General features: G+C 68.0%; 1 protein-coding gene across 9 annotated transcripts in view; it reads left to right on the forward strand.

The window, feature by feature from the left end:
• Nucleotides 1-24,825, forward strand: part of RXRA (retinoid X receptor alpha) — a 94,384-nt gene that overhangs the window by 34,686 nt on the left and 34,873 nt on the right. The window contains exons 1-2 of one of the 9 annotated variants that reach the window (XM_085019682.1): nucleotides 15,866-16,101; nucleotides 16,314-16,393. The exons of 5 other annotated variants lie outside the window; for them this stretch is intronic. Coding sequence is in view for 1 of the 4 variants with exons in the window: in XM_021071451.2 (XP_020927110.1) it covers nucleotides 19,072-19,189 (118 nt within the window). In the remaining 3 variants the exon portion in view is untranslated. Of the gene's footprint in view, nucleotides 1-8,422; nucleotides 8,519-15,865; nucleotides 16,102-16,313; nucleotides 16,394-19,056; nucleotides 19,190-23,266; nucleotides 23,337-24,825 lie in introns of those variants that run through there. 3 more of the 9 variants (XM_021071631.2, XM_021071451.2, XM_021071642.2) reach the window with 3 other exon arrangements.

The raw sequence follows: 24,825 nt of genomic DNA on the forward strand, positions 1-24,825 counted from the left end.
GGTGGGGACGCCCCCCGCCCTGGCCCTCTTCCAGCCCTGCACTCGCCCCGGGCTGGCACCGCCTTTCCTGGCCGTTGTCCCACTGGCCGTGTGGGTTGGGAGGGGACGTGGCTCTGAAAAGTGAGCCGTGCTTGTCCCTGCTCGAGCTCAGGCCGCTGCCGCCCCTGGGCCTCGCCTGCGCCCTCACCTCACGGGTGTTGGGCCAGAGTCTGTGCAGGGAAGAGCCACCCCTGTCAGCCTTTCCCCAGGCCTCGTTTCTCCCTCCTGCTGCAGGTGCCGTGTTTGGGGGGCTGGCTCGGGGTCCTCTCTGAGTCCCGTCCGACTGAACGTTGAGAGCGGAGCTGGCCGTGTCCGGCACTCAGTGAATCAATGATGGCGTTGGAGGTGGCAGAGCCCCTCGGGGCCGGGCCGCCCTCCCTCCCCGAGGATGTCCTGCTACAGCCCAGGTGCTGGGCGGGGCTGGGCCACGTGAGGCTTTGTGCGCGGGAGGGACGCCCCCACCCCCCGCCTGGGCCTCAGGGTCTTTGTGGGGCCATGTCCCTCATACGGCCGTGGCTGCTGGCGGGGTGGACGCCCACGGTGGTGGCCAAGCCAGGCAGGCGGGGCTTGGGGGTGGGGTGGGGAGGGGCTTCTCTTCTGCCCGCAGCTGTCCCTGCTCCGTCCTTGTCCCCTCCTGCCCCACCTGAGCCTGCGGGAGCCTGGCTCCCACAGCATGGCCCCAAAGTGTCCCTTGCCACAGCCATTGCACCCCTCCCCATCTCTCTGTCCGCAATCAGAGCAGGGCGGGAGGGGCTGCACAGCTGGCACCGCGCCCCCGCCCCCGAAGCTCCGAGAAGGTGTCCTCTGCCTCCTGGAGCCCTGGGCACTCATTTCCTGCAGGCTCGGCCTGGGGGCTGGGACCCTTCTGGGGACCTCATGGCCGGTGATGGATGTCACGCAGTGGTGGCCCCGGGCAGGTGGGCAACGGGGCCTCCTTGCTCTGTCCCTGCACTGCCTGGTGGCAGCGGGGCAGCCTCTGCGGCAGGGGACCAGGCGGAGATGGAAGGTTGTGGAACAGGAGCTCAGAGCCTGAGCTCCTTGGGCCTCCCTCTCCCTGCCGGGCTGTGGGGCTGGGGACAGCATCCGTGCCTCTGGGAGACAAGCGGTGGCCCAGGAGGCTCCAGCCTTGTCTGCCCACCCCTTCCCTGGCGGGAGGCGGGAGGTGGAAGGTGTCCATTTAGAGGATCGGCTAATTTCACGGCTCACCGGGTTCCCATCTCCGAGCCCAGGCCGAATGGGCCTGCGCTGGGCCCTGCTCCTCGCCCCTCGCCCTGCAGGGGCGCCCCTCTCTGCGGCCTGGTTTCTGTAACTTGCTGGCACCGTTTCCAGGAAGGCCCTGATGGCGCATGGGGGCCGAGGGTGGTGTGGGGTGGCCCCGGAGCGCACACGGCCGGGAGCCTGTGTCCGGGGCCGTGCCAAGGACTAAGCGTGCGTTTATGTTCGGCTAACAGGGTGGCCGCTGTCCATCGGCCTGAGTCCAGCCCTCGGAGAAAGGCCCCGCGCCCGCCGCCCCTCCCTCGCCCGGGCAACACGCCGTCAGGGGGCAGGGTGTGTGTGTGTGCAGGGCCGGCGGAGGGCTTTTGGGGGGATGCAGGTGGTGTGACTTCGGGGCAAACGGTCGTGTTGCCTTTGTGGCAACTTCAGGAGGGGACAGCTGCACCTCCACTTGCTCTAGCCTCTGGGGGATGCCTCTCTTAAGACCTTCCCAGCAGGAACATGACAGAGCGAGTCCCTAGAAGGAAGGCGGCCTGCGGGCGAACACAGTTGCTGGGACGCGCCCCGGCCCGGGGAATCCTCCCCGCGCCCCCTCCGGCCTGCTTCTCCAGCCTCTTCCACCAGCATGAGTCCCTAAATCTCTGGCTGAGCTGAGCTTCCAAGGCCCACGGCGTCTTAGCCAGGCGTCCAGACCAGGGTGCAGAGGCTGGGGGGGCAGAACCGCGGGTCCTGGCGGCGTGCGACCTCCCTGAGCTGGGATGCAGGCTCCGGGCCCTGGCCAGTGGCCCCAGCTTCTGAACCTTATGGGCGAAGATCTCCAGTTCTTCCCCGACCCCCCGGAGATGAGGGAGCTGAGGCTGGGGGCGGGGGTACCCTGCGGAGGGTGGGCAGTCCCACAGCGGCTGGGGGGCATGCCCCGCGGTAAAGGCTGTGAGGCTTTGGGCGGGCAGTGTAGCCAGGGTCGGGGGGCTGGAAGGGAGGGGCGGGGAGCCCACTGCTCCTGGGGGTGGGACGGGGCGGCTGCCGGCTGCACAGGCCTGGGTTTTGCCTCCCACCCCTTGTGCCATCTCCCAGGCCCGCTCAGGAGTCCCCACTTAAAGACAGAAGGCTGGAGACTCGGGCCACACCCAGTAGTGCCTGGGCCGGTGACTGAGGAGGCATTTGGCCCCAGCCCCGGGTGTGCTCAGAGTGCGGGCCGACCCTGCTCGGAGGGTGGCGTTCGCCAGGGGTGTCTGCCCCCCAAAACACAGCTGCCCCTGGGTCCAGCCTGAGACCTGGGCGTTCTTGGCCTTGCTGTGGCTCTCATGTGCTGGCCTCGGTGTGGCCGCTGGGCCTAGGCCCCTGCTCTTCTTGACAGGGGCTGTGCATGTGTGCGGCCTGGGGCCCTGCTGTCCCTCAGCGGGCCTGGGACAAGACAGTTGGACCAGTTTTACAGCTGCCCTTGGTGGCTGCCCTGGTGGGGTGGCTCCGAGGGGCTGGGCGGCCTTGGGGAAGGGCAGTCGGCAGCCTCATGATGGAAGGAAGATGCTTCGGGCAGGACTCACCTGTCCACTCACCCTGCCTGGTCGGGGCCGGCCTGGGGGAGGGGTCCCGTGCTGGGGCTCGGCTGGCAGGGGGGGCAGCCCAGATGCCTGGCAGTGATGGGGCTGGGTCCTTGCTCTGTGTCAGCCTGTGGTTGGCCCGGAGGTGGTGGGTCAAGGGTCAGGTCGGCGACCTCGGGGAGCGTGGTCCTCTCTTGGCCTGAGCCCGAAGACTGTGGGATTTTGTCTGGCGCCTGCTTCTCGCCCCGCTTCCTTTCAAGGGGAGGGGGGTTGACACTTGCTCAGCCTCTCTCAGGCCCACCCTGAGTGTTTCAGCAGCAGCCTGGCGTCGCTCAGGGAGGCTGAGGCTGGGAGACACCAGGCCCCCTCGGGGAGGTGGCTGGGGAGGGCCTGGGGGGTGGGTCTCCAGCGTCAGTGCCGCCTGGGTGGTCTCTGCACACGCTCGCGTGCCCGGGAGCGGTGTAGGCGCTCCTCTCCTCAACAGCCCGCCTCCCCCTCCGGGCCCACGGGCCTTGGCACGGGCTCAGGAATCCACATTATCTCAGGCCCGTTCCAGCTTCCTCAGCAGGGCGCGGGGCTGCTCCTGTGTTCCACCAGCCACATCTGGAACGTGTTACCTCAGGGTGTCAGCGACACAGCGGCCCGGCTGCAGCAGCCCCCTCCCCAGCAGCAGCCGCAGCCGGAGGCCGGCCTGGGGGCAGTGTGGCCAGCTGGGCGGCGGGGTGAGGGGAGAAGCGTCCCCACCAGTGGGTGCGGGCGTCCCGCTGGGCTTCCCGCCTCCACAAGTTGCGCCTGGCAATCCGGTGTCTGAAGGGCTGAGTGGGCCGTCCAGGGCGCGTGGGAACCAGGCCATGCAGCGCCCCGGGGCCGAGGACTGCCCCCTCTCTCCACGCCCTTGGAGGGGCAGCCGGCGGGGTGGTCTTGAGCCTCCATGGCAGGTGGCACAGAGCAGACAAGGAGCCAGCCTCTCGGAGACCGGGTGTGAACCTGTGCCAAGCTGTCGGACTGCCAGGGAGGGCGTGGTGGGCTTTTCTCCGCAGCCCTTTGAGGCGCAGCCTGGACGTTGAGTTTGCCTTGAGTGCGGCCCCCCCGCCTCCCTGGCCTCGACGGGCCCACCTGCGCAGTGGGCACCTGGAGCACACGCGCCCCCGGGGGCAGAGACGGCCTTCGCACCTGCAGGTGGGGTGCCGCGCGGGGCGGCCGCGCTCTCTGGCGGCGCCTCATTCACCGCTGGGTCCCTCTCCCTCCAGTCACCGGGGGACCCGCCCAGCCCGGCCCTGGCAGCCACGCGGGTTCCAGGGCCCCAGCTCAGCCAGCACTTTTTGCTGATCCTGCAGGAACTGCTAATTAAGCTAATAGTTCCCAGAGCTCCCTGACATCAGCCGAAGGTATCTGCCCAGCGGAGATCCTGCGATAAGGCGCTGCCTGCCTGCTCGGGTCCTTTGTTCCCAAACAGCCGCTCCTTCACCCATGGAGGTGCCAGGCGAGTGTGGGCCTGGGTCTCCTCGGCTGCCTGGCTGCCTGGGGACGCTCCGCCGTCGGAGGGGCAGTGACGGGAGCGTCCTCAGCTGGAGCCCCAGGGCCCGGAGGAAGCCCAGGCCCTCAGCCTGGGGCCACAGCCCGTTGGTCACCTCCTGGTCCCTGTTCCAGTTGCGGAGGCTCACCCCTCCCGTGTCACCCAGTGGGGGGCTGGGGGAGGGGCCTTAAAATGAGGCCTCCTCCGGACCGTCTGCGGGAGCCCCATCCCTGTCCCTGTCCCTGTCCCTGCAGAGGCCTCCTGCTGGGTACAGGAGGACCTGCTGGGGACGTGGCCCTGGCACTCCAGGCTCCCAGTGCCCCCCTGCCCAACAGGGGAGGCCTTGATAGAGGCGTGGCCGGGAGCCCAGGAGGAGGCAAGGCCCCTTCCTGGAAGCCAGTGGCAGTAGCAGCAGCAACGCCGCCTCTGGCGAGGACGCCCCCGAAGGCCTGGGCTTCCCTCCGGGCTGGGCCTTCCTGCGCTAGGACGTGTCCTGTCAGGTGAGAGGGCCTGGAGGCACAGTTTGGGAGCTGGCTGTCTTTTTTTTTTTTTTTTTTTGCTTTTTAGGGCCCCACTCCCGGCATAAGGAGGTTCCTAGGCGAGGGGTCCAGTTGGAGCAGCTGCCGGCCTGCACCACAGCCACAGCATCACGGGATCTGAGCCATATCTGCGACCTACACCACAGCTCACGGCAACGCCAGATCCTTAACCCGTTGAGCGAGGCCAGGGATTGAACCCGTGCCCCCACAGATGCCGGTTGGTTCGTTAACCGCTGAGCCATGGCAGGAACTCCGGGAGCTGGCTGTCTTTGAGTGAGAAGTTGGGCTCTGTGGCGTGGGCAGTGCACGTGTGTGAGGGGGGGTGAGGGATGACGCCCTCCCGACCCCGGCCCTGTCGCTCTGTGCCCGTGAGGTCCCCACACCCCAGCCCCTCCCCGGGCCTCCTTGTCCTGCGGGGGCCGCCTGGGTTTGGGAATCCGAGCGCTGGCTCCGGCCTGGGATGTCTGGGTCCCTCTGGGCTGAGTGACCGCAGGAAGTCCCTTCCCCGCTCAGGCCAGGTGGGTGCCGTCGCAGCTGCCCCGCCGTCTGCCGCAGCCCCGAGGTTCAGAGGCAGAGAGGGAGTTGCTGGTGAGTCGGGACGCCCCCTCCTCCCGCCCATTTAACCCGAAATCTTCCACGTGGGGTTTACACGGTCACACACGCACACACATACGTGCACAGACACACGTGCGACCTTGCACCAGACCCTGGACTGTGTCTCCGCACGTGGCAAGCGGGGCGTTCGAAGCGCCGCATCTTGCTCAAGATAACTCGTCCCTCGTCCCTCCCGGGCTTCGGATCCTGCTGGGCCTGAAGACCTAGTGGGTGCAGGGCGGGGCTCCCGGGCACGGGCACCTGCAGGGGGAGCCTGTCGCCCGACGGGCTGGGATGCAGGCAGGTGCGGCCCCTGGTGTTCTGATGGGAAAGGAGGGACGCCTGTCTGTCTCCGTCCGGGTGTCTCGGGGCTGCAGAGGGCACTTGGGGGGACGTCCATCCACAGCGGGCCCTGGGAGAACCTGGGTTCTGATGACCTTGTGCCCGAGTTGGATCCCTGGCAGACCGCGCTGCCTGGCGGTTCCCGCTGCTTGGTGTGCTGGGCCTCCTCCCTCATGGCCTGGCCCTCTCGGTTTTTCCTGTGTCCCCACGGGGGCTCCCCGCCTGGTGGCCCCTAACTGCCTTCCTTGTGTCTGTACCTGCCCACGCTCCGTCTCCCACAGGGAGTGCTCTGCTGTGTCCCCAGACCTGGGCCAGCACCTGCTGTGTACAAGCTACTTGGTCCCTATCCAACAGAGGGCACGCGGTCACCCCTTGTTTGAAATTCTGTGTGTCTCTTGGTGCCACCGGCCGTGTAAATCCTTTCGGGGTTTCAGAGCCGATTGTGGCCTGGCGGCCCTGTCACTCTTCCTGGTGAGCCCTTGCTGTCGGCTGGGCAGTGTGCTGGCCACTGGCGGGGGCACCTGGGTAGAAGGGGTGGCCCCATGGAGGCCCAGGTGTGGCGAGGCTGCAGGGGGGCAGGGCAGGCCGTGGCAGGGCCTGTGGGCCTTGTGCTCAGCAGAGCTCAGACCACGGTGGGGACGCGGGGGCGCAGGGGATGCTTGGCCGTTCTCGGAGAGGGTGCCGCCTGGCCAGGCGGCTGGCTGAGGGCTGCTGCAGTCACTGTGGGCGGGGACGGCCAGTGGCCAGGGCAGGGTTCCCCCCCCACTAACCGGTTCTGGGTGTCTCCTGTGGGCCTGGGTGAGGCCATGCCAGGCCTGCATGGCGGGTGGCTCTCCTGGAAACCTCCGCCCCCTGGGCTGAAGCTAGAGTTGGGGAGGGTGGCTGGTGCTGGGGACCCCCGGCAAGCTCGGGGGCTCAGCGGGTGGTGGGCAGACAGCCCTGCTCAGCCCCTCACTCCTGGGGTACACGCAGAGGGCTCTTGGAGAGGGTTTACCTCCGTGGTCGGCCCCACCCCAAGGAAACTCAGACCCCAGCCTCCACTGCAGCTCCTCCCTCCTCCTGGTCCTGGGGCTACGGTGGGGTCCCCGCGGCTAGTCCCTTGCCCTCCCCGGGCCTGCTTCCTCCTGTGGGTGGTGCAGCCTGGAGGGCTCAGTGGGGCTTTGCCTGGAGCAGGGGTCCCCTGACCGACAGCTGCTGCCCCAGGTCCCCCTGGTCTCAGCCGAGGTGCGCAGGCGGGGGCTGTGCCTGCTGCGCTGGCTGCTGCCCTGCAGAGCCTGAGGCCTGGGCAGCCAGGCTGAAGCCTCCCCGCCTCCCCTGAGTTGGCCGTGACCTCCTGGGGCCGGTGGGGAGCCCGGGCCCCGCGGGCGCCCTTTCTAGAATGTCATCTCTCCAGCTTGAGCCCTGGTGGGTCTGCAGAGCGCTGGGCTCGGGGCCGAGCAGGGCGTGGGGTGGCCTCTGCACCTTCGAAATGACCCGGCCCAATTCTGGGCGCCTTGAGGACGAGGGCTGCATCCCGGCCGGGCTCGGGGGATGGCCAGGATGGCTGCGGCCCTCCCCGTCCGCCACTGCGTGTCGAAACCGGTCGCTGACGCAGCCCCGGTGTTGAAATCCGTGCCCGTGGGTTTCCCAATGTCCTGCCAGCCTGTCACAGGACTGCACGGCAGGATCGGGTACCAGGCCCGGCTGGACCTCCCTCTCGGGGTGCCTGGCTCCCTGTTTCCTCCCTGGGCGGGGCAGAGGTTGTGACATGAGGGCAGGGTGACGTTAGTTACCCTGGGCCCACGTAATCCTTGTGACCTGCCCAGTGTACGGAAGTCACATGGCTTTGGAGGCAGGATTTGAACCCAGGCCTCGGAGTCTGTGCCAATGCTGCCCTCTGGGCAGGAAGGAGGGGCAGGGATGGAGGGAGGAGCCGGCAGGCCAGGGCGTGCCCTGTGCCCCTGCGCCCGTGTCCTCCAAGGGACTTTCCGTTACGGAGCCGCCCCCCTCGAGGAGACGGTGGGGGGGGAGCCTTGAGCCCTACCAGGCGGTGTCTGTCATTCTTTGGCTGCAGCGGGCCTGGGGCCTGGCACTGCCCTGTGAGCGGGCAGACAGTGACCACGATGGCTGCAGATTCATTGCTCGTCCAGGCAGTCAGCACCTGCCCGGAACCTCCTGGAGGGCGAGGCTGTTTTCACACTCAGAGCTTTGAGGAGGAAACCGGGGCTCAGAGAGGCCAAGTGACCTGCTGGGGGTGCGCAGCGGCGGGCAGGGAGCTGCTGTGCAGGCCACTGGGCGCTGAAGACCGCTCTCCGGGCTTCTGCTGGGTCAGACGTGGGGGAGACAGTAGAGTGGAAAGTCCACTCTGAGGCGTGGGCCCTGGCTCTGCCTCCAGAGCTGTGTGACCTTGGGCGAGTAGCCAGGCTCTCTGATCCCTGAGGGGCTCTGTGGGCTTGGGTGTGGAGCTTGTTGAGGGTTGGAATCGGACTTTCTGGGTGAAGAGGAGGAGGAGGGGGCTCGGGACCGCCTTGCCAGCGGGCCGCTACTGCAAGGAACCTGTGGTCAGGCGTCGCCCCGACTGTGGCGTCTGCCTGTCGCCCGTCAGCAGGGGAGGGGCCCTGGCGACAAGCCTCTTAGGGATGAGGAAGTGGGTGCTCAGAGAGGGCGAGGGGCTGGGCTCAGGCCACACAGCGAGGCAGCTGCTGAGCCAGGGGCCTGTGGAGAGAGGGGGGCCCTGGGAGCCCCGTGCTCTGGTAAGGTGGACGTCTCAGTAGTTGGGTACGGGGGGGTGGGGCATGCTGGTTCCAGCTGGTGGCACTTGGCGCCTTCCCCGGAGCTGTGAGTGACACGACAGGAAGAGTGGCCACCTCTGGAGTGTCGGGTTGTCGCACCTGCAGTGCCCCGGGCACTGTGGCTGGCGCGCCGGGCTCAGCCGAACCCACTGTGTCCTACTCAGTCCTGTCTGCAGGGTTTACTGGCCCACCGTCTGCTGGAGGACACTGGCGCCCAGAGAGGCGACGTGGTTGACTGTGGTCCTTAGCAGGGAAGAGGTGGGGCTGGACGTGGCCCCTGGTCTCCATGCCTCCTGGTACTGGGGGTCCCCTGTGTGACTGGGTGGCCCTCCCCGGGGCTCTGGCGGGGGCGGCCGTCCAGGGTTGGGCATGTCCGCAGGCCTGTCCTGTCCCCGAACTGTGCCCAGAGAGCCCAGGGCTGGGCTGGGGGCATAGGCATCTACTCTGAGTGACACCTGGAGTTAGGCAAGCGGTGCCTCCCACAGGAAGCCCTCCGTGATGTCTGCACCTGGCAGAGTGCCCCTGCTCCTGCTGCGTCACGGCCAGGGCTCCTGGAAGAGGCCCACTCCGGCCCAGCCCTCCCTGTTTCCAGCCCAGGGGAGGGCGGCAGGGGAGGGGACGTCCCCCGAGGGAGTGCGCTGTGGTACATGGAGGGAGCCAGAGCCATTGGCACCGTCCCCTCTGAGGACAGGGACACGGAGACAGATGCCTGTGGCCCCACCCAGCCATGAGGTGCGCAGCCAGGCCTCGAACCCCGATCTGTCGGCTGCAGGCCACCTGCTCGGCTCCCCCTGCACTCGCCGCCTATGGGCCTGGATGAGGAAAGGCCGGCTCTGTGGGCACTCGGTCACGTCCACGGCCTCCGCCGCTTTCTTCACATGCGACACCTCTTTGCAGAGGAGGAAATGAAGGCTCAGAGAGGTCGTTCAGTCTGCTTGGGGTTGCACAGCTTGTCAGCACCTTGGGGTCTCCTTGAAACTTGGTGCTTGCTCAGCTGGTTCCTAAGGACCCTGGTGAACCCTGCGGCCTGTGTGGCCCATCGCTAGCTCTCTCCTCCCCACTCGGCTCATCCGTTTCGTCTTTATTTGGTGCCTACTGTGTACCAGGCCCGAGGCCAGGCCTCAGGGACGCCTGATGAACCAGTGGTGGCTTCTACCCTTAGGAGCCTCAGACGTGGGCTGGCAGCACCCGGTAGTGTGGTGAGTGCCCTTTAGAGGGTGAGCAGTAGAAGAGACCCCTGCTCTGCCTGGGGGAATCAGGAGGGCTTCCTGGAGGAGACGTGGTTTCAACTGGGCAGGAGTGAGCCAAGAGAGGTGTAAGGGGAGATTCAGGCCCAGGAAACAGCACGTCCAAGCCGAGAGGCGAGAGAGCTGCTGTGTTCCTGGCAGTGACCCGGTTCCCAAGACTGGGGGTGGAGAGTGGGCAGGCCCAGTAGCCCCGAGGGCTGGTGAGGAGGAGGGCAGGAGGTGGCTGCTGTGGCCGTTGTCGGCCCGGGCACCTGGGGGACCTTCCTGCCTCCAGAACCACAGCAGCATCTGGGCGCTTGGCGGCTCAGGCCTGGTCTGGGAGGTGGGTGAGCGTCTTCGGCGGAGGGTCCCCTGCTGGGCCTTGGCCCTTCCTGGAGTCCTGGGGTTGGGATGCTGAGGCCAGTTGGTCCTTGCCGGCTGGCGGAGGCTTCCAGGCAGGCCCTGGCCCCGAGTGAGCCCGGTTCATCTTGGGGTCAGCCCAGGAACTGTGTGGACTGGCTGGCCTTAGCGTTTGGGCCTGAGTGATGCTGGGTCAGCCGTCTCATCTTACAGCGACACAGGCGGGTGGGCAGCGCGTGCGGGGCTGGGCAGGGGGCTCCCCACTGTCCTGGGGCACCTTCCAGCCCATGGTGGGGGCCTTCGAAGGGCTGGGGTGGGGGGGGGCGTGATTCTGGAGAAAATCCAGTCTGCCTTTGGTTTGGAGAGAACTTTTGGCGGGAGAATTTGTGCGCTTGGCTGCTCAGGGAAATGCTGGGGGTCTAGAAAGTGACCTCCCCCCCTTCTCCCTCCCCCCAAAAAAAGGAAAAGCAAAGCCCAGTCACCCTGCAGCTCTGTGACCAAAGCCAAAGAACGTCAAAGCCGGTCATTGAGTCCCACCGGCCCAAGGTTGGGGCGCAGGTGGCCGTCCTCCCTGTGCAGACAGGTGGTGGCCTCTCGGGGTGTGTGCTGCTTTTTCAATAAAATAGGATACGGATGTTCAGTTTCTATCGGTGTTAAGGTCTCCCGTAGCAAGGAGAGACCCCCTTTCTTTTGGTGGCAGAAGGTGGCATTTGGTGGGTGACCAGGCCCTCCTCCCCCGCCGGCCGGTGGAGGAGAGAACGGCCCAGAAGCCCGGGTCCTGCGCTGGTCACGGCTCTCCCACCTGAGGGCATTGCCTCGTTGGGGGGTTTGCTGGGCAGGTGGGGGGACGCACGCCCGTGCCTCATGCCCTGCTCCCCACTGCCTGCTCGCCTCCCCCTCCCCTGCCCCCTGCCCCTGTGCCCAGGCAGCCTTGGGCCCCGTCTCCCCGACACGGACTGCCCGGTGGCCTTGGGCAGCTTGAACTTCGTATCTCTGAGCCTCGCTTCTCTTCTGGAAAAGACAGTGGTGCTTGTAGGGTTTCTGAAGGAGTCGGGTGAGCACGTGTTCCCAAGTGTCGTTGCGGCTCCCGGTGCGGGGTAGTCAGGAAACGCTGGCAGCTGCCCCCGCCCGGCTGGCATTGATAGATGGACGGGGGCGGGAGGCCCACAGAGCTGGCGGGAGGGACCCACCTGGCTCCCTGCACCTGAGACCCGCGAGGGGACTGGGGACGGGTTCTGTGGGGCTCTGGCGGGCTGCGAGGTCTGGGGGGGCAGGCCCTGGGGTTTCTGGGCCCGTGGAGGGCTGGGGGAGGGGGCAGGACGCACGCACCTCCCTGCCCTGGGCTGGCCGGGCCGGCAGGCGGGCCCATCTCTGAGCTGAGTGGGGTCGGTGTCCTGGCCCCACGCCCTCCGTCCGCCCGAGGAAGGCTCACTGCTGTCCCGGCCTGGAGGCTTTGTGGTGGCCTTGCAGACGCTGGCCTAAGTGTGGTGCTAGTGAGGGCTGGTCCCGGGGAGCAGGGACCCGACCAGTCTTGCTTCGCCTCTGGGACCTGGTGGGGGACAGAGCCCCAGGCTTGCAGCTTCTGAGCTGGGGGACCGGGGGTGCTCCGCCCGCACTCCTGCACCCCGGGGCAGGCTTGGCGCTGGCAGCTCTCTGCCAGCACGGCCGGTCCGTGGGTCCCTGGTGCACTAGCTGCCTGCCCTCCCGTCGCCTGTGCCTCCCCATTCCCGGTGACCACCTGAGCAATGAGCAGGTGAGAATGGGGGTGACCCAGCCCTCTGCACCCCAGGGCTGTGGGGTTGAGGTGTGGAGCCGTGCAGGTCCTCGAGTCGAGCTTTCAGAGCTTGCCCGGTGTCAGGGGTGCGGTGCTCACAGCAAAAGCACGTGTCCCTGTGTCCAGGTGCACCCAGAGCGAGAGCTGGCCCCCCGGGCCCTTGTGTCACTTTGCTCTCCTCGCTGCCCCGCACAGAACCTGCGCTTTAGCAGCCCTGGCCCACCGGGCACTGGTTCCCAGGAGGCAGGACTGTCTCTGTCAAGTTCCCCGTGTGAGGGTCCTGGTTCACATGTCCTCCTGTGTCACTGTCCCTGGCGGCTGCTCTCCTAGCCGGGACCGGGGCTGCGACACCACGTTCAAGGCAGCGGTTCCCCAGAGGTGCACGCTTTACCCCGGCCCCCGGCCCCCATGTCACTGATGGCCTGTGAAGGCGGGGTGTTGGGCGCCCCGGTCCCCAGCTCCATCTCCAACCTGTGTTGGCGGGGCGGGGGGGGGGGCGTGAGACGCATCCTTTTCCCCAGAGATTTGAAGTTTTCCACACCAAGTCTGATTTCTCCTCTTTAAAAGCCCTCCCTGTGCGTGCGTTGATGGCTCACGGAGCCCGGCCGCCCAGACCACCCTGTGTCCCGGGAGCCTGCCGTGCCCCCTGAGACCCAGCAGGGGGCCTTGGAGGTGACCGGTCTGAGCGAGGCCCTGGATAGCTGAGAGGGTGCCAGTGTCGCAGGGCTGGCTTGGAGCTGCACGGGGCCCGCAGGTCCTCCCTGGTGGCATCTGCGTGGCGGCCCGTGGTGCCCTGGGTGGCGAGCCGATTTACACTGACTGGGGATCAGGAGCATGCTTAGCAGGAAGCTGGCAGCCGCCACGCCTTCTGGGCAGGGGCAGGGAGGGGCAGAGAGCACGGGCGAGGCCCTGAACTCCCGGGGGCGAGGGCGCAGGTGCCAGGCCTCCCCAGGCTGTTTTGGGGCTGCATTCTGGGACGGGTACTGTTGTCACGGGGAGAGAGGTGGCGAGCAGGACCCTGGGTAGAGGTGGGGCTCAGGCCGAGCTTCACCAGGGCCCGTCGAGAGCTCGGTTGCAGCCAGAGCGGGGCACTGACCCCCACGTGCCTGGCACTTTCTGTTCCGCTCCGGCGAGCAGCTTGGAGCTGGGTTTGCTGAGGGAGGCCGGTTCCCTGCACCGAACAGAGGTGTCACAGCCTGGCCGTGTGTCCATCTGCTCCCAGGAGTGGCCCTCCCGGCCGCGGCCAGGCCGCCTCTGCGAGTCCCCTTGAGTCGAGAGCAGGGTGAGAGCCAGGCCATCCTTGGCTGTGACTTTGTTTTGGTTCCTCGAGTCAGATTGTCCTGCTCCATCCTGTGCCCGGAAGAGAGGTCTGCTCCTGCCTCGGGTGGGGCCCCGGCCCCTCGCCTTCCCTCCGGTGGGGGCGGGGCCCTGCCGACATCCGTCCAGCAGTCACTCAGCACACGCGCCGCTGCTGCGGGTCACTCTCCTGCTGACACAGCTCCGCAGGCAGGTCCCTCCCACCCGCACCGCCTGCCCCTGCGGCAGGACTGGGCTTCGCGCCGTTCCCTGTCGTCCCGCGTGTGGGGGGCTCTCCCCTCTTCCTGTGAGCTCCCTGCGGGGGGGTGGGGGTGAGGGGCCTGGGCCGGGGCCTCCTTTGCTCTCTGGCCTCAGGGGTGCGAAGGGGAGTTTGAGGAGGGCCCTGCCCCGGGCGGTGGGTGGGGCGGTGGCCCTTCTGTGTCAAGGCCCCCTCGGGCCTTTGGAGCAGCGGTGTGGCTGCCCCTGTGGAGGCGTTTGCCACGCCCCTGATGGCTGGCAGGGCCTCGGCCCTTCTGGTTCTGGGAGGTGACAGCCCCCCCTGCCCCCCCACTGCCGATTGATGGCCAACACCTCAGGCACCGCCTGAACAGAAGCAAGGCTCTAGCCAAGCCCCTCTTGAGATGGGCTTCCTCGCGTAGGCACCGGGCCAGGGGGCCCCCGGCCCCTCCAGGGTACAGCTGGCCTCACCTGGGGAGGGCTGCAGTCCAGCCTGGGTTCGGAGGCCTCAGCACCCTCCCCTGCCGGCCGACACGCTGGCCTCTGGGCTGATGACTCAAGGAGGGCGCGGGCCCAGTCCCGGCTCCCAGGCCCTTTCCCGCACCACTGCCTGGCCCGCGTGGGGGTCTGGGGGACCAGGCTCCAGCCCTGCAGGGGCTGCCATTCTCGGGCCACCCGCCCAGTGTGACCCCCTTCCTAGGCCCCTCCTGGGGGCCCCTCTGTGGCCGGGTGCCTGGCTGGCCCCACCCACGGTGCCTGGGCCCGTCCTGCCGGCCGCCGGCGTCAAGTCTGGACAGGTGTGTGTGTTCAGGGCGGCCGCCGGCCCTGTGAGTCATGCCCAGCCTGGGAGTGGGGGCGGCAGGGGCCGGGTTGTGGGCTGGCATGACGAGGCTTGCCACTGGCCTGGCATGGGAACCGGCCGTGGCCCGGGGGGGTGGGGGACAGGACCCAGATCAGGGGTTGGGGTCTCTGAGGCCCAGCTTAGTGCCCGGTGCAGGAGCAGACCCTGCCCAGTGGGCAGAGGCCCGGCTCGAGGGGAGGAGGGGGAGGTGGGCAGGGGGATACGGATGCGGGCCTCTTCTGCGCCGGGGATGGGGGGGACCACGTTGTTAGATGTCTCAGGGGGCAGTGGGGCGAGTCTGAAGGGGCAGGAGTGCCCCAGAGCACCCCCAGGCCAGACCCCACCCTCCCGGGCCTGGGCCTGTTGGCCTGGAGGTGACGCTGGCTGCCGAGGCCACTGAACACCTCTGCAGACCCCTTGTACTGGGGTCGTGGGGTCAGGGGCCAGAGGAAGGGCCTCCGTGGTGCTTCTGGGCCGCTGGTCCTGGGGTCGGGGGTGTAGAGCTGCCGGGTCCCGGCGTGGACCGCGGCCTCACCCCCTCCTGAGGGGCAGCACCCCACTTTGTAGCAGAGACAGCAGAGCTCCAGGAGGGATGGGAGTGGGGGCCCCCACTTTGGGGGTGTCGACTCTGCAGGGCAGTTGGACGGAGCCTCTCACCAGTTCTGTGGCCTGGGCACTGGCTGCCCCCCAAGCCTGAGCTGCTGCTCCAGGAAAGGAGGAAAGCCCCCGCCCCAGAGGTTGGACTGCCCATGCGGGTCCTGGGGAGGGGGTGGGGGGCGGCAGCTCAGAGGTGGCCAAGACGTCGAAGAGGCAGCGTGGCTGTGGTGGCGACCCTGGCTGCCTGCAGGGCCTGCTGTTCGGGGCTTAGAGCTGAGCCAGCCTCTGCAGGCTGGGCCACGTCTGGACCTCCCTACTCCGTCTGGCAGGTGCGGGAGGGCTTCTTGGAGGACGTATCCTGGACGGAGACCTAGAAGGAGTGACAGTGCCTGCTCCGAGGGCCAGGGGGCTGGCCTGGGCTGAGGCCGTGTCTGGCAGATGGGCCGTGGTGGCCACAGGGCCCCTGAGGGGGTGGTGGGCCGGCCCTGGTGGGAGCCATCGATAGAGAACCCTGGGCTGATGCCAGGTCTTTCCAGGATAGCGGTTGGCGGCCTTGGTCAGTGGGGCTCCTGTGGGGGCCTTGAGGGGCACCTCCCTGCGGGTGAGCTCTGGTCTCCGGGCGTCTCCTGAGTGTGAGGGGACGGGAGGGCCAGGTGCCGTCTGGGGGAGGGGGTGTAGGTGGGGGCAAAAATAGCCTTGGGCTGCCCGTGGCCGTGGGGGGGGTGCTGGGGGGGCCCTTCCCGTCTCTGCCCCATCCCTGCCCCCAGACCCAGCTGGCCTCAGGACTGGGCCCTGGTCTCCGTGCCGCCCCCCAGCAACTCCCCCGCCCCGCCCCCACCAGGATGTGAGTGAGAGCGAGGGGGCTGCTGGCGGAGCCCAGGGGCAGCACCGTGGTGGGGCCGCCTCCGCCCGCCCTCTGCCCTGCCCGCCGCATCGCTGCCGGCCCTGCGGAGGAAGGAAGCTGAGGCTTGGGTGGTGTGAGTGTTTGTTTTTGGCTGGGCTCCGGGGGCTGGCCAGGGCCCGGGGCTGGCCTGCAGCGCCTTGACGGGGAGGGCGAGGCCTGGGGAAGGCCAGGGGGCCGTGGTGGGGCCTCCGGGGGGCCAGGAGCTGGACACGGAGGCAGGTCTAGGGCGCTGGCGGGAGAGAGAAGTCTGCCCTGGGGCCCATCTGCCGGGGGCATCCCTGGGCCAACATCTTGGATGTGTCTGGGCTGGTGAGTGGTCCAGAAGCGGGGGCCGGACAAAGGCCCCTGGGCCTGGAAGGGACGGTAGGTCTCTGGGATTGAGGGGTGCGGGGACCTGGGAAGGCCACCTGCCAACCCCGCCAGCTACACATGGGGGAGGCTGGAGGCGGGAGAGGGGCAGCCATGTGGCCCTGGGCTGGGGTGGGGGGGGTGAGCCGTGTTTTCTTTCTACTTCTGTGCAGTAAACGCCTGCCGTGGCCGCTGTAAGCTGTTGACGGGATGTCGCCAAATGCTGGTGAGGAGGAGAGGCGTGCCTGAGCAGGTCCGAGCTGGTTCGGCCCCCGCGGGCCAGCCCCCCAGGCCCCCGATTCCTGCCCACCTGGAGGCAGCACATGCTGCTGTGGGAGACTCTGTTAGTGCCCGGCACAGGCTTGGTGCTCCCTGAACGCTCGGGCGCCTTCGGCTGGGCCTGTTTGGGGAGACCTGGCAGGGGGCCCGGGGGCACCTGGCTGTACCTAGCGCGGATGCGTGGGCTGCCTGACCCACACGGATGGCTCGTGGGTGCACCGGCGGCGGGGCTGGTGGCGTGCATCCCAGGACTGGTCCTGCCAGCGGCCTCCCCAGTTGTCACCACATAGGTGGGTCACGTGCCCAGGCTGTGTCACCCCCGGGCCACCCAGCCGGTGGGACAGGCCCTGCGCCTGGTCAGCTGGACTTGCTCAGAGGGCACAGAGGCTGGGTCTCCCTGTCACATGCATGAGCCGTGTTGGGCGGGACAAGAGGTGAGACTGTTGGGATGGGCGGTGTTGGGGGGCCTGAGGCTGAGGGGGTGCGGTGGGGGGGTGGCTGTCGGCCACAACGCGACCTCAGCACTGGCCTTGCTGGGGCGGGGGCGGGGGCGGGGGTGGTGTCTGTGTTCACCCTGGGAGGCGGCCCTCCATCCTGGGCCCTGCCTGCCACTTGCGGGGCTGAGGGTGTGTGGGGCGGGGCTGAGCAACCCCCCGCCCCCCACCCCAGGTGACAGGAGCTGGCTTTCAAGGGATGGGGCTTGTGGAGCGCAGGTGAGCCGAGTCTGTGGCCCCAGGGACCTCACAGGCGCCTCCCTCCTGGTTCTGGGAGCAGCAGCCTCAGGTGGCTGTGGAGGATCTGGGGGTCAGTTGACCACCAGCCACAGCCGAGTTGGTGTGGCCTGACTCTTGGGAGTCAGGCTTTGATGGGGGCTGGGCTGTGGTCCTCGCCGCAGGCCCTCGCTGCACCCCTACCCAGCGGGTGAGGGGCCCGGAACTGGACCAGCAGGGAGCTGGGAGCCGCGGAGAGAGGGGTGAATGAGGGATCCTGGCCAGCGCGGAGGGGGGGCAGGAGCCTCAGGACTGTCTGGCTGGGTCTTGCTAAAATCAGGCCTCCGCAGAGGCCGTCGGCGTCACTGTCATGAAACCGCCTGTGCACATGGCAGAATCCCAGCCCCGCAGCCTGGGGAGTGACGTTCCTGGCTCCCCAGGCCCAGAGCCGGCCTCCTGGACCCGCCACTCTGCAGTGTGGCCCCTGGGGTTTCCCTCATAAGCCTTGAACCCCAGCCTTAGTGGGGACCTTTGCAGGCAGGTGGGTGGGTGGGATTCGAGGCCCCTGGAGGGGAGGGACCTGCCTGGGTTCCATAGCAGGTTGGATCTCAGGTGGCGGGTGCGCTGTGAGCAGATGGGGCTGCGTGTGTGGGTGCGCTGGAGCTGCTGGGCGCAGGGCTGCTGCTGGGCCCTGGTCAGCCTGGTCAGCCGGGATCTGCAGCCTCTGTGAGGAGCAGGCCGCCTGGGCCCCACCTGGGCCCCACGGCCAGTGCCAGAGGCTTCCACACATGTTCAAGGGCGGGCAGTGCCTGCCTCCGTCCAGGGCTGGCCTGCCTGCCAGTGTGACCGACAGCTGCCACGGCACGGAGCCAGCCTGCCATGTACAGAGTTGGGTAGACCTCAGGGCTCTGGCGGGCGGGGGCTGAGGACTCCCCCCACCTGCCTGCCATGCACCAGCTGCCTAAGGGCTGTGTGGTGCCGCCTCGCGCCCCCACTTCCACTGCTGGCCCTGGGCTGGGCTGCTGGCTCACAGGCTACAAAAGCCGTTCTGTGCCCGGGAGAATGACCCCGTTGTGTGGCCGCAGGGTGGCCGGGAGCCACGAAGCCCTCCTTCCTTCCGCCTTCCTGCGCCCCCTCTGAGACGGGGGCCCCCACGTGGGGCGCATCTTGTCCGGCTCGGCCCCGCTGCCCTGTCGGTGGGGTCGAGTTGCTCCCCACAGCTCCTGGCGGTCAAGGCTCTGCTCCCCCCCAACCCCCGCTTCCCTGCCAGGCCCGGTGCCCCTGGACTCCCGGCCTCCGGGCCTGAGCCTTTGCGTTCCTGTCTCCTGCAGGAGGCGCCCCCCGCCGCCGTGGGCTGCCTGGGCTTCTTCCAGGCCTCCCCCCACCCCCAGGCCAGGCACATGCATCTGCATGACTGTGCGCTCCCGGGTGTGCTGGCACCGTGTCGGGGAGCAGGCCCCATCCCCACGTCCTCACACCAGCAGCTGGGGAAGCGGGCTCAGCCAGATTACCTGACCTGCCTGCACCCAGGCAGCTGGGCAGCGGTGGAGTGGATTTGAACTTGGGTCCGGGCCTTGGCCTTCCGCTCTGCCAGGCCCTGGCTGGGCAAGGGTCCCGGGTGCTGTGCTGTCGGCAGGCTGGGACTCTCATTCTCCTTTGGGCAAGAGACTGGGGCAAGAGGCTGGGATCCTTGTCCTCTTCCGAGAAGCACTGGCTTCGGCCAATGGGAGCCGCCTGTGGTCACAGGTGTCTGGGTGAGGGTGGTGGGCCGGGCGGGCGCTGGGAAAGGGGAACTCGGCCGCTCTGCTGGGTTCCCAGCTCTGACAGAGCCGCTGGTCCCACTGGGCCTCCTTCCCCCGCGGCTGCTGCTGCTGCTGCTTGCCGACCCACCACGCTGCGTCGCTGGAGGCTGCGGGACCCCGAGCCTTTGGGCCGGGGGCTGATGGGGCCGCCCCCGTGGTGGGACCTCTCACCCTCCCTGGCCATGAGGCTGCACCTCCTGGGCTCTCTTTCGGGAGGTGGCCTGGCCTGGCGGGCGGGGGACCACGGGTGGCTGGCAGGTGAGGCCTGGGCTTGGCGGGCCCCGGGAGCAGGATGGCTTGGGAGGTGCCAGGGCCTTGCCTTCAGGGTGTGGCTTTCACGGCGTGTGGCGGGGGGGCAGGTGAGGAGGGGTGGGGGCAGGTGAGGAGAGCTGGGGCCTGGGCATCACAGCAGAGCAGGCCTTTCTAAGGCCCTGACACGGCTGCCCCAGTGCCCGGCCGTGCTGAGGGCAGCTGGTTCCTGTCCTGATTCCTGCCCCCGGCCTGAAGCCAGGACCACTGGGCCCTGGCCTGCCCTGGGTGTCTGGGCCAGCGGGTTTCGGGGTGGGGAGGGGGCAGTGGCTGGCCCTTTGCCCTCCTTGCCCTGAGGCTGTGCGGAGGGCCTTGGGGTCCGGTGCACCCCCTTTCCAGATGAGGAAACTGAGGCTGGGGGCAGCGGGGACATGTCTGGCTGAGGATGGGGAGCTGGCGCGCCCTCCTGGGCTGGACGTCTGTTCTCGGGTTCCCTCCGAGGCCGGGATGGGCGGGCGTGGGGGGGTTGCTGGACTCGGCTCCGCCCTGGGCCTTAGCGCTGGCTCCCGTGGCCAGGTGGGGCCTGCGGGGAGGCGAGAGGCTAGCCTCCCCGCAGGACCCGGTCCCCTGCCCTGTGGCGCTGATGGGGGCCGGCGCCTGTTCCCTGCCCCGCCCGGCTCACGGGCCCCTTCCCTTGGTTTTGGTTCCAAGGAGCTCCGTCCCTTCTTGCTCACCCTATGGGTCACTCACTGACCCTCACAGAGGCCTCTAGGGGGCGCTTCTCTGTGCCAGGTTCTGGGGGCCGCTGAGCCCCTGGCTGGGGAGGGGCTCCGACAGGACCTGGCGGCCCGGGGTGGGAGCTGGGCCCCCCCTGATCTTTCAGGGCTTTTAAAGCCCCTTTGTGATCCGTGAGCCATCAGCCCTCTCATCCTGTGGGGCGCGGGGCCTGGCCTCCCTCCAGCCATGTGGGCGGTGGTGGACGCCAGGCGAGGCTGCGTGGGGCAGGGTCTGGGATCCTCTCGGTTTTGGACCCGAACTTGAAATTAGAGAACCGCGCTGTCCTGACGGGAGCCGCCTGCCCTCCTCACCCTCGAGAGCCCTGCCCACGTCCTGCTTGGTCAGGATGTAGGGGACAGGCACTCGGGGTGTCCTTCGCCCTCACACTCGTCCTGGGGCCCGCCCCGGGGTGTCCCTTAGCGGGGGGGGGGTCTGTGTTTACGCCCCCTGGCAGATCTTCCTCAAGGGCAAGGACTGTGTGCGCCCCTTGCCCGCCACACGTGACCCTGGGCAGGCCTCTTCGGCTCTTGGCTTTGGGTTTTTGTCCTAAAACAGGTGCCAGAAAGAGACTCTTTCAGGTCAGCTCATCTCTTGACTTGGTAAAACGTTTAAAATCGTGCGGCATGACCTTTGGGCGTCGTCCTGGGCTGTCAGGCTCTGTGCTCTCAGCGTGGGGCAGGCGTTAAGGTTTTGTTTGTTCCCTGGGTCTCAGCCAGGAGCAGGGACGAGGTGTGTGTGAGGGGCCTTTGGTTGTTGCAGCGCGCGCGCGTGTGTGTGTGCACGCACGCACCCGTGCAGGGGTCGTTGTGGTCGTGGGAGGCTGGGCCAGGCACCTGCCCGTCCCCCCGCCCCTGCAGGCGATGGCACCGTTGCTCGGGTCTTGAGCAGGAGAGGACGTGGGCTGTTTGTTTCTCTACACGGAGGGTGCCCTTGGCTGCTGGGTGTTTGTTTGAATTTTCTTTTTTTTCCCCTGTCACCTCCTGCCTGAAGTTGCTGCCACTTTGAGCTTTTCTCAGGGGTTCGTTCTCTGGGAGATCGCGCCGGGCGGCGTGCCAGCACTGTGTGTGCCGTCGAGTCCACTGGCTCTGAGCAAGCCCGTCTCCTGTGAGGTGGACGCGGGAAGCCTTTCAGTCTCTGGAGTTGGTGGCAGCTGTTTTGAGCGCATAGGCCGTCTTGCTAAGTTCAGGGTCTTCCTGCGCCTGCGTCTGTGCCCGGGTCTGCATGGGTGATGGTGCTGCTCTCAGGAGCTCTGACGGAGGCTCCCTCCGGCAGCCGTGGAGCTGGGACCTCTGCCTGCCTGGCTTGTTTCCCCCAGGCCTTGGTGTGGCCCCACCCCGAAGCTGGCCTCGCCGTGGTTCTGGTCACTGGGGGCCTTCAGCGTGGCCCTGGCCCTGGCCGGGGTGCGTGTCGGGCACCTGCTGCTGGTGTGGTCGGCAGCCCCCGCCCCGCCCCCACCCTGCATGCAGGCATACGCGTGCTTCCCAGTCCGTGGAAGCTGCTTGCCGCGCTTCCCGAGGACAGGGGTGAGCAGTGAGATGGACTCTCCCCGGATCCCCTCTCCCCTGGCCTTGGCCACTGCTGGGGGTTGTTGTGGTTGTTGGCGAGGCCAAGGGGGCCCGGAAGGGGCACTGAGGCAGGGAGTGAGCGGGCCGAGGTCCCGGCCCCAGGGGGCCCGAGCAAGGGGGTGGGCTGCTGCGGGGGCTTTGGGGTTTGGCGGCTGTAATGGGGAACCCTGGGTGGTGGCGAATGAGTGGACAGTGGCCCTACTGCCAAGTGACCGGGGCAGGGGATGACCTGGGGGAGGCAGGCAGAGCTGGCTATGGCCTGCCCGGGGCCGGGTCCAAGCCCGCCACGTGTGGCTCTCATCTGTGCGGGGGGTGGGGGCACTCCCGGGGGCAGTGCTGTGCAGGTGGAGGGTTCTCCGGCCCTTGGTCTGTCCCCTTCCTGCCTGGAGGAGCCGGGTGGCCGGGATGGGTGCTGCCTGGGATGCTTGCCGCAGCCCATCTGGATTCTCAGCGCTGGAGGGGCATGGGTGCTGCCTGTTACTTGTCACCCTTGTAGCTGCAGGGTCAGCTGGCTTGTTCCTTCTGCTGCTGCTTCAGCCCCTGATAGGTGCCCGCTGGGGGGTGAGAAGGTTCCCCGCCTCCCGCCCCGAGTGTGTCAGGAACGAGGCCTTAAGGTCGGAGGCTCGGGGATGTGGTTCCGTGTTTGTGAGGCCGGGGCTGGGCGTCCCCTGGCCCTGGCCTCCTGGGCCTCCGTCTCCCGGTGCGGGGTGGGGTCTTCTCCTGTCCCTGCACCTGCTGGGGGCCTGGAGGGGACGTGGAGGGCAGAGCCTGGCACACAGAAGGTCCCCAAGCGGTGGCTGAGTTGGGGGTTGGATCTCAGCCTGGGAACCAGTCCTGTGAGCCTTCCGGGCCCCAAGTTGAGCTGGCCCAGTGGGGACCTGAGGCGGGTGAGAGGCTCAGCCTGGGCGGGGTCTGCCTGTGAGGGAGGAGGACTGGCAGGGCTTCTGGCAAGGCCGGGATTGGGGAACAATGTGGCGGCTGCAGGGCGGCCCGGGCCGCTGGGCCGTCCAGGTGGGGGGTGCCCACGCTGCGGCTGAGATGGGCGGTTCCACGCCCATGGGCAGATGTCGTGTTCTCGGTCTGTCTCATAGGTGAGGCCCTGTGATGGGCACCAGCCTGAAAGCCCTGGGTAGCTGGGCAGGCGCTCTGCCTTCTGGCGTCTCCAGCTGGCCCTGGCCCACCCACTGCGTGGCCCTGGGTGCCCACACCCTAGAGATGCCGAGCATCCCTGCCCACATCCGAGAAACGGCGATGCTCAGAGGGCAGTGGGAGGACTGGGGACATCCCCGGGGAAGGCTAGGCCGGGCCGTGCCGGGCCCAAGGAGCAGTGTCAGGACTGTGCCCTCTCCCTAATGGTCCCATGGTCCCCTGGCAGGTTGGCCACCTGGCGGGGCCCCCTCCCCCCGCCACTCCACCATAGGCTTTGGCCCAAGTGTCTGCAGGCGAGTTCCCGACGCCGCAGGGGATGCAAGAAAGTTCGAAAAACAGCCAGGGCGGGGGTGGAAAGTGTTCCACGACAGAGCTCGCGGCGGGCCCCTGAGCCAGCAAGAGCAACACGGCTCAAAATGAAACAAGAATCATTTCTTTTCCTGTTGAAGAGAAACTGCCTCAGCCAGCCCGCAGGCCCGGAGGCCCCCTCGCCCCCCGGCTGCCGAGGAGCAGGCGGGGTTTTATCAGGAATTCCCCCCTCCCCGCCTGCCCTCCCTGCCGCCGTCTGGGCGCGCACCCCGGAGGTGCTGGGGACAGTTTGGGGGCGCTGCTTGGACGGGAGGCTGTGGCGCCCGGGAGCCCCTGCCTGGCCCCGGAGAGGAGAGGTGAGCTTGCTCCTGGCTCCCTGCACCCCTGTCGCCCCCACGGTGGGCATCACTGCCGGGCACCGGCCTGGGCCTGGAGCTCTGTGCCCGCCACCCTGGCTGGCCGCGGGGGCTCTTGGTGAGAGCGTGGCGTGTTGGGAGCCCCATGGCTCTGGCTCTGGCTTGGGGGGGGGCGCCCCGCCCTCTGAGCCCCGGCCTCATCTGCAGGCAGGGACGGGGCACGGAGCGGTTCCCGTGTCCCTGGCTTCCCGGGGCTCCTGTGACAGATCCAGGAGACTGCGCAGGTGCTGCACTGAGACCACAGCTTTGCCTTGGGGACTTCACAAGCCACCAGGCCGCCAGCACGGCAGGCCGTCTGTCCGGGGATCTCCATTGCGCCACGGCGGCAACAGTGTCACGCACAGGTTCATTGCGGCTGCCTCCCAGCTGCGCCGTGGCCCTGTCCCTCTTGTCCCCCCCTTTCTGGGCCTGTGCTCCTCCCCCGGGGATCCCAGCAGGCTCGGGGGTTTGACTGGGGCCCACCCCCGTGTCTCCCCCAGGCAGCACATGTTAGGCCACTGAGCGGGGGGCGTGACCTGGCTGTCCAGCCCTGGATGGAGGTGGTGGCTGCTATGCGCAGGGGAGGGGTCAGCCCTGCAGGGGTGCAGCCTGGCTGGCTGAGGGCCTTTGGCCACGGGGTTGGAGGCCAGCTCTGGGGACTCTCTGGGGTCCCTTGGCATCTTTCTGGGCAGTTAGCCCTGTGCTGTCCCCACCCGGCGGCCCCCCTGTGGGGGCTCCTTTATGGCACCCACTGGAGGGAGCGTTGCTGGATGAGGCTGAGCCAGGTATGCCTGTCACCTCACTGTTCTGACTCTCTCCCCGGTGCCAGCCAGGCTGGGCCTCTCTCACTTCTGGGTCCTGTCACTGAGGCCACACGAAGCCTCGCTGGCCCCCAGCCATCTCTGGCGGATGCGGGCCCTTTTGGTAAAAGTCAGACTCCTTGGGCCTCTTCTAAGAGAGGACCAGCCTCATACTGGGGGTCCCAGGTGATGGCCACGTGACCTGGACCCTGGGGTGGGCGTCTTGTTGGATGGATGGGTGGGTGGAGAGGTAGCACCCAAGTGGCAGCCTGGCCCTGGCATGGTCTCTCAGTCCCATGGCCACAGCCCAGCCATTGTCCCCTCCCCCCTTCCCACGGCCTCTGGGGACAGACCCACCTCCTGGTCCTGGCCAGGGGCCTGCTGTGCCTGTGGTCAGCTGGCTTCTCCTGAAAAACCGGCCCTGCCTCAGAGGGAGGCCCCAGAGGGACCCCTGGAGTCACGGGGGAGGAGAGCAAGGTGGGGAATTAATACTTTCCGAGGTAACTTTCGGGGCATCTGTGCTGTGGGCAGGATGGAGCCGGGAGACGGTATCTGTGCACCAGGCCCTGGACCCCTTGGGGGGTCTTGTTCCCGTAGCACTTGGGTGCACTCTGGGTGGCCGGGTGAAGAGGGGCGTGGTGCAGCCAGGG

This window comes from Sus scrofa, chromosome 1 (assembly GCF_054392235.1).
Source record: "Sus scrofa isolate SSC_HxYL_T2T_F1_AM1 chromosome 1, Sscrofa_HxYL_maternal_Yorkshire_Landrace_v2.0, whole genome shotgun sequence".
Classification (NCBI taxonomy): domain Eukaryota; kingdom Metazoa; phylum Chordata; class Mammalia; order Artiodactyla; family Suidae; genus Sus; species Sus scrofa.